Here is an 8499-nt window from a genome sequence, read left to right on the forward strand (position 1 = left end):
GTGGTCGGGGTGAGGGAGAGAGAGAGAGACAGTGAGCGCGGGGGGGGGGGGGGGTAACGGCCGTTATAGGGCTGCCCCTTTGTCGTCCGCCCCCCGACGGCAAAGGGCCGTATGGCAGACGGCAAAGGCCCGCGGACGGCAAAGGCCCCCGGATTTCGGACACGGCAGGCATGGGACCCACGCGTCCCCTTTGCCGTCTGCCCTGGGGCTCTTTGCCGTCTGCTGGCAGACGACAAAGGACCCACACATGGCAAATAGTATTTTTGCCATGTGTCAGTTCTTTGCCGTCTGTATTGTGTCAACTGATGGCAAAGAGGTTCTTTGCCGTCAGCCAGCAGACGGTAAAGAACTGGCTGACGGCAAATTTCTGGATTCCAGTAGTGGTTGTCTCAGCATATCGTCTTCCTTACGGTCTTCTTTGTGCCATCGTAGCAACTTGGCATGCTCTTTGTTTCGGAACAAACGTTTCAACCGTGGTATTATAGGAGCATGCCACATCACCTTGGCAGGAACCCTCTCCCGGGGCGATCGTCGCCCTCAACATCACCAGGGTCATCTCGCCTGATCTTATACCGAAATGCACCGCATACCGGGCAGGCATTTAAATTCTCGTGCTGACCGCGGTAGAGGATGCAGTCATTGATGCATGTATGTATCTTATGCACTTCCAATCCTAGAGGGCAGACAACCTTCTTTGCTTCGTACGTACTGCAGGGCAGCACGTTATCTCTTGGAAGCATCTTCTTCATTATTTTCAGCAGCTTTTCAAATCCCTTGTCAGATATTCCATTCTCTACCTTCCATTGCAGCAATTCCAGGGTGGTGCCCAGCTTTTTCTGGCCATCTTCGCAATTTGGGTACAACAATTTTTTGTGATCTTCTAACATGCTCTCCAACTTCAACCTCTCGTTTTCACTTGCGCAGTTTATCTGTTCTTCACGAATGACCTGACGAAGATCATCATCAGACTCATCAACAATGTCCTCAAGTTCAGGCTCGTCTTCCCCCATTTCAGTATCACCGTGTTCACCGAACATAGGATAGTTATCATTATCCTCTTCTTCTTCATTGTCTTCCATTACAACCCCTCTTTCTCCGTGCTTGGTCCAACAAAAATAACTGGGCATGAAGCCTTCTTGCAACAGTGGGTGTGTATGGTTCTTGAGTTAGGGAAATTCCTCTAATTCTGGCATTTTTTACATGGACAAAAAATAAATCCATTCTGCATGTTTTTCTCTGCCACATTGAGAAAACTATGCATGCCATTAAGGAATTCGGGACGACGTCGATCACTGTACATCCATTGTCGGTTCATCTGCATTATATAAATTTATCAAAAACCATTATGCTAAATCATCATGACTAAATTAATTAATTAATACAAAAAGTTCATCACACGTTAAAACCAAAGTAGCGTAGTGACCATACATATATAGTTCTTATAAAAATACACACTGAAACCAACCATAAAAACTCTCTCTAATTAATGCATTTAAAAACAACAACAAATGCGATCAAAATCGCAACAAAGGTAACAATTGACCCGACGGCATAATGATACCAAGCCTCTTTACTAATTGCATATTTTCTAATCTTTCTAATCTTCAGGCGCATTGTGTCCATCTCGCTCTTGTGACCATCGACGACACCGGCAAGAACCTTTTCCAAGGTCATCTTCTCTCTTTCAGTTTTTTCCAACTTTTCTTCAGTTTTTTTCAATCTTTCTTTCAGGCCAACATTTTCTTGTTCAACTAAGTGTAACTTCTCAACAATAGGGTCGATTGGCATTTCCGGTTCCACTACCTCCTAGATAAAAATATCTATGTCAAGTTGGTCGGCGTAATTAATTGTCATATAATCAGGAAATGAAAATATGTAGTTATAAAAGATAATATACCACATCCGAATCATAGACTGGACGAGGGCCAACGGGGACGGATATCAAAACCATGACGCTATACATATAAAAAAATCTTACACAATAAGAAAATTATATACAAGTAAATATGTAAATCATACAAATCAAAATTTGTTTTGGTAAATAAAAACAATAGGCTCACCAAGGTTGTGTCGGTGACGGGGCGATCGACGGCGGTGAGGAAGGGGACAAGGCGCGCGACACTAAAAAAAACCACAAATCATAATTAAATTTGAGCTCAAATTGCATATGTATACATAACAAATGATGAACTCTCTCTAGCTTAGGCATTTCATCAAACACCTAGCTAGCACAACAAAAATGAAATGAGCAAGAAAACGAGCAAAACTTGCAATGCCGGAAGAGGGAATGTTGATGCTAACCGTAGGACCGATGGGTGCCAACAATCTTGACAAATGGTGGAGAAAAATGGGGATGGATTAGAGCTCCCAAGAGGAAGGAGAGAGCAAAAATGGAGTTGAGCTCGAGCTGGAAAAAATGGAGCTGAGCTCGGGGTGGAATATAGGGGAGGGCTTTAGGACCGGTTTGTGTTAAAAACCGGTGCTAAAGGGTCTGACAGCGGGGCCCCGCAGTTGCTGCAAAAATGAGAAAACCTTTAGCACCGATTTGTGATACAAACCGGTTCTAAAGGGTCTGTCCACTGGGCCCCCCTCCCTGCAGCAAACGGTCCAAAACCCTTTAGGACCGGTTTGTGTTACAAACCGGTCCTAAAGGCCTTGCGGCCATTTGCTGCAGGGAGGGGGCCCAGCGGACAAACCCTTTAGAACCGGTTTATATCCAATCCGGGTCCAATGTGGTTGGCTCAATGCCCTGTTTTCTACTAGTGATGTACAATGATGCTATCTTAGAAGTGTCATGTAGGATAAATGATGAGGTGGAGGAGAGACAACTCATAAAAAAAAGTTTGTCTCCTCTTATTTAAGAGAGAACAAGAGGTGACCTCTTAGCACAATATGTCTCATCATGTTTTTAGAAATAGCTAGTTATTGAAGATAAGGCTAAGAGGTGATCCATTGTAAGATTTTTTTTTTTTGTCATCTCTAAATTATATGCAAGACTTAAGATATGACCATCTTATCAACCATTGTACACGCCCTAAGTAATTATAGTTGAAAAGAACTAGATTAGTTTTCTTCGACTACAATTATTTAAGCACAGAAGGAATAAGAAATAAAGATTGCGGCAAAATGTAACAAAACAGCTTCACAAGATTTACAACGCATACCCTGTCCTCATTAGGTTTCCTCAAGCAAATAACAAACCTTTTCACTAAAATTATCCAACCCTCTTAACTCAATGCAAAGAATCATAAGGAACACAAGCATTATGTATAGATACGTAAGCGGTCGAAGCGTTACATGTTGATACTTATACAGTCAGAGCTTCAAGTCTCTCCACAAAAAGAATCCGCAGCAGGCATGCAAAACTGACCAACACTATCAGCCAACTAGAGCGGTGCATATTTCCTCACTAGATGTAACACTTCTACTTACTAAGTTCTGGACGTAACACTGTAAATGTTGTGACAGTTTGAATAAAGCCTGGCGAGAATGTCTTAAAAAATACTAAGTTCTGCTTGTTTCCAAAATTTCCTCACTGGATGTCCCACTTCTGCTCCAGAGCAGTGCATATTTTACCTAAACAGCAGGCAGCACTGAGCGGGGAGCTGGAAACTGCAACAAGGTAAGATATCACTACAGTCTCAAAGAAAACCCCGAAGAGAAAATATGTACATCATAAATATAGTTTTAAGATTAATACTCAAGAAAATGAGAAAGTAGAGAAACTGCAAAAGACATAATGTAATGCAAAAGACATAATGAAAGAAAATGAGAAAGTAGAGAAATTACATTAATACACCTCGAGACATAATGTAATTCTTATCAACTTATCCATCCAAAGAAACTGCAAAATCTAAGCCTATACTTGTGAACTACTCCCTCCGTCTCAAAATAAGCGTCTCAACTTTATACTAGCTCTAGTACAAAATTGTATTAAACTTAAAACACTTATTTTGGGACAGAGGGAGTACTTAAAAGCATACAGGAGAGGGATGGACTTCCCAAGTTATCCAACAGTAAAGCCAATAGTCACTTACTCGAGAGTTTCTGGCAAACCAGAGCCCTATCCTAAACAGCTTGGCAAACACATACCATACCTAACGGTAATGTACTAACAAAAAATCAACAGGCCAAATTGAGTGCATCTCATTTTAATAAATCATTGCTGGCTGCAACTAACAGTATGCTCGACCAAAGTGTCTATTATACAATGTGCACCCTGGGTATATCATACACTATTATTATAACAGATTCAAACAACAGCAAAAGCCAATTTAATCTGAAAATACAGAATATAATTCTGAAATGTATTAGGTAATTCTCAGGACACAATACTCTTTTCACACCAAAAGATCATATATGGCTACTTACTCTGTATGTAATCATCTGTATATGCACTGTCAACCTTTCCATGAGCCATGGCACCAACCTGGAACATTTGTACATATGAGATGGATTTAGGCACCAGGCGGTAACAGGGGGAGGGAAAAAACTACAAATTAGCTCCACATCACAGTTTTCACTCACCACAAACACAAGGGCTTCATCATCACTGGATTCGGCAACATAGTCATTCAGTTTAACTGACTTATCCGCGCTATATGAAAGGCCTAGGCAGCAAATAAACATCAATCAGCTTCCATGAGCCAACAGGTAGATATTTTTACTTTTCTTAATATAATAAAAATTCTGACCAATCTTCCGTGAGCCAACAGGTAGATACTGGGTAACAGGATTTTTAATAACATTAAGGAGCTTCTCATGCGTCCCAACTGCAGCAATGCTCAACTTTTGCAATAACTGTGCTGCAATGTCGCATAAATTACTTGCACTTCAGCATAATTCAGGACAGAAACACAAAGATGCACAATATTTACTCTTTTGATGTTTGTAACTTACACATCAAGCCACAAAAACGTTTGAATGTGCGTGGCAAGCGAACATTCGGGCTGACCTCAAACAACACCCCCTTTTCTGTCCTAACATAAACAGCTTGTAACCTCCCAGCCTTAGTTAGAGGGCTATCAAGTACTGCCAATAGAGCCTGAAAAATAATTTGGAAGACAAGTCAACATGTTCGCACTTTCAACCAAGTAATTGCTCACATCAAGAACAGGACCAATGGGCCAAGGGAACAGGACTAGTGGGGCTATGTGCACACTAGATGGTGCCGGGGTGGGGTACTGCCTTTGTAAACCACCACCTGTGATGACTGTAACGACGTTCTTCTCTTTCTAATTGATTCAGTGAAACACTGCACCGCCAGCATTTCATAAAATAATATGTGTACTCTCCTTGCGTTCACAATTATAAGATGTTTTGGATGTTTCAATATGGACTACATATGCACTGAAATGAGTGAACAGGGACTCTAAAATGCATCTATATACATCCGCATGAGAAAAACAGTTAGAAAGGTCTTATAATCGTGAACAGAGGGGGTACTTTATGTCAGTTAAATTGAATGACTATGTTGTCGAATCATCTACCAGTGCCAAAGTGGCATTCCGCAACATCATCACCTTTCAAGGCAACCTAACAACCAACTGAGTTTCTCATAGCAATCCTCTATTCAGAGGCCCAAAACAGTGGTCATCCACAGACACAAAAAAAACAAATGCTAACCCATGTATGCAACATCAGAGAGAGAGAGAGAGAGAGAGATACAGTACACTAACCGAAAAAATTGATTTTATTTCCTTATAACACAAGACAGATTTCTAAATGGGAGATAGACCAAGACAGATTTCTAAATGGCAGATAAAAAGAACAGCTTTCTAATCATAGGCAGTACTCCAAAGAAACTAAAAACAACAAGAATTTACAATACCTGGTAAATGATATCAGGCCTATAATCAGCAGGATTCCGATTGTGCTTCATCAAATAATTCGCATGATCATCTGAGTTCAAAATTTGCATAGTCTATACAAAATTACGAGAAGAGTGGTCAAAACAAACATAAGTGTACAGTAAATTTTTGTTTGGTGGAAGATGTATTGACCACTTTAATGATTGGAGTTTTACTAGGAAAACTTTTAATAGTATACTCGAGTTTACATAGTTATATAAATTATCAAAGTGGAATAGAAAGCACTTGCTCTTTACATCCTAGCAGCCTCTAATTTCCCATCCGGATAAACAATTACTCGTGGACCAGACTACCCATACACACCATAAGCACATGAGATTAGCAGATGAAACAATCTTAATTCCATTTGGGTACACAGCTAGAAAAGAAACAGACAGTCAATTTAACTATCCTTGAAGCAATTCAGTTTTCAAAATCAAGGAATCAGAAGATGACTTTTAAGACAATAGAATCAACCTACGGAAACTAAATCTGTAATGAAGTGAATGGAAAATCATATTTAACATGACCAGAACTCTTATTGGGGAAGCAAAGGTTCTTCCGTTAGGAATGATACCCGTAGGACACAGCAACCAACAGAAATAACAAAGGAACCAGGATAAAACTTGTTCACTTGTCAATATTGCATTGATTATGCTCATCACAAAACTACAGGAACAGGGTAAATCGAACTTTCGGTCATGCACACATAACTCACGGAGACAGAACACCACAACTAACAATGATCGTAGATGTAGTCTCATTAATCAAATTATAATATGTTTAACTGTTTGATGATTGCAATATATTATATACCGAATTACCAAGTACTCGAAGGTTCAAAGCAAACAGATAATTCACAAATTCGACTGCAGTACTCTGCAAGTAGTGCTGCTTGAGGAATAACAGATTTGTTGAAGTCTGTTCTTTACTGGCTGTAAATATCAGGAAATAAAGCATGCTTCACTGACCAAACTATTCCATGGTAGATTGCAATACACAAATGAACAAACGAATTCTTAAGAACAAATTCGTTTCCCAATCTCCAAAGAATCAAGAAAATAATATTCATCCAGAGTCCACGCTAGCTAACATACCTTACCGACTTTGCCGACCTCGAGGCAGGCCCTCTCGAGCACGAAGATCGCCCTGGGCTGCTTCCTCCCATCTACTGGCCGGGGCAGGACGGGAATCCCCTCCGCTACCTCCACGGTCTCGTCCCGCTCCGTTGCACTCGCATCCTCCTCTCCATTCCCTTCGTCGTCCTGCGGTGGCGGTAACTCCTGGGCGTCGTCGGCACGGGAGGCCCCGCCGTCCTCGAGTTTCCTCTTCTTCTTTCCCCTTGCTGCGTGCCGCCGCCCCATGTCTCTGCTCTCGCTTCGCGCACGGGTGGCTCGATCGGGGTTTAGGGTTCTGGGGATGCAAGGCTTCTTCGCTCCGAGAAAACCGTGGAACGCAAATCGCAAAGCGCCTTCTAAACAGCTCGGCAAAAGGAAAGGGGCCTATGTATCTGCATGACCCTGCGGATTTAACCTGGACTTTTTTTTGAACAATAACCTGGACTTTTTTTTTACAATGACCTGGACTTTTTTACCCCTACAGCAAAAGCAAAGGGGGTTGCATTAATAAGATCATCTATAGTAGATCCTGCAAAAACTCATCGGCCCATAAACTCCCGCCGTTCTGCGGGATCTTACTTTTTTCTTACTTGAATAGATCCGGTAAACTTTGCTCGGCTATAAAAAATTACAGGTGGGTCGCAAAACCGTTCCTCCGGCACTACATCTACGAGTCTAGTCGGGATTTAGGGTTACCGAACCATATCGCTATGCCGCTAAATCGTCTACCCACCACTAGCATCCTAACCTTCAGCGACGAAGCAAAACCTCATTTCGCCGTTTTTTCTTCTCCTTCATGACCGGTGTTGCTCGAGGCGCGGCGGCCATGGCGGATTGCCCTCGCGCAAGCTCAATCGGTACGGCGCGGAAGCCGCAACTCCAACCGGCCTCCGGTTGAGCTATCGCGGTCCAAGCAGGTGTAGGACCGCGACAACTTCTCCCGTAGGGGTAGGCAAAGCACATGGGTCGACCACAACCGCCTGTTCCCGCACATCAAGCAGGATCGGGACGCTGCTGTGGAGTGTGCGGTAGCGTCCGGGGAAGAAGGTGCCGCCAACACGTGTCCTTGCTGCCAAGGAGGAGCACGCCCACGCCAACGCGCGCGCTTCGCAAGGCCGCCGAGGTCTATTACCTTGGCGTAGATGAGTGAGAGCTGTTGATTTTATCTATAGATATATGCTTTTTATTTGAACGTGAAGAAGTTTCTAAATTTCCAGTGTGAGATATAGGTCATGTTCTGTCAAAACTTGAAACCTTCGTGTTCCCGCAAATTCATTTTAGGGTTCCCTATAAAATGATTTTGCAGTATCGGTTTTTGCAGGATCTGTTAGAGATGCTCTTATGTAGACATTTCTCTTTTTTGGTTTCTTTCAAATAAGAGAGCATTTGATTCTGAAACTTTACAGATCAACCATACACAGGTGTCACTTATTGTATAAAATGTTCTTTTATTTGGTAGAAACGAAAAAACAAAAGTTTTCTTGCACAAACTTTGATCCAAAAATGGACGGTGGGAATAAAGGGTCCAGGTC

General features: G+C 42.1%; 1 protein-coding gene across 1 annotated transcript; it reads right to left on the minus strand.

Annotated features, from left to right (window-relative positions):
• Positions 1-3348: 3348 nt before the first annotated feature.
• On the minus strand, positions 3349-7213 carry LOC123413543 (ribosomal RNA small subunit methyltransferase nep-1-like). Its single transcript, XM_045106475.1, has 7 exons — positions 6947-7213; positions 5831-5923; positions 4900-5044; positions 4695-4805; positions 4528-4610; positions 4372-4429; positions 3349-3612 (listed from the first exon to the last, which is right to left on the minus strand). The coding sequence occupies exons 1-7, from the start codon at positions 7211-7213 to the stop codon at positions 3533-3535; spliced, it is 837 nt and encodes a 278-aa protein (XP_044962410.1). The 3' UTR covers positions 3349-3532.
• Between the last annotated feature and the right edge of the window lie 1286 nt (positions 7214-8499).

The sequence above is a fragment of the Hordeum vulgare genome, chromosome 7H (genome assembly GCF_904849725.1).
Source record: "Hordeum vulgare subsp. vulgare chromosome 7H, MorexV3_pseudomolecules_assembly, whole genome shotgun sequence".
Classification (NCBI taxonomy): domain Eukaryota; kingdom Viridiplantae; phylum Streptophyta; class Magnoliopsida; order Poales; family Poaceae; genus Hordeum; species Hordeum vulgare.

Bases quoted from the DNA above. Each gene is read 5' to 3' on its own strand.
- LOC123413543 (XM_045106475.1), bottom strand. From the start codon at position 7,213: ATGGGGCGGCGGCACGCAGCAAGGGGAAAGAAGAAGAGGAAACTCGAG. The intron at 5,045-5,830 runs GTATTGTAAATT...ATTATTTTTCAG, and splicing joins GGCCTGATATCATTTACCAG to GCTCTATTGGCAGTACTTGA. The intron at 3,613-4,371 runs GTAAGTAGCCAT...ACCTTGTTGCAG, and splicing joins TACAGATGATTACATACAGA to TTTCCAGCTCCCCGCTCAGT.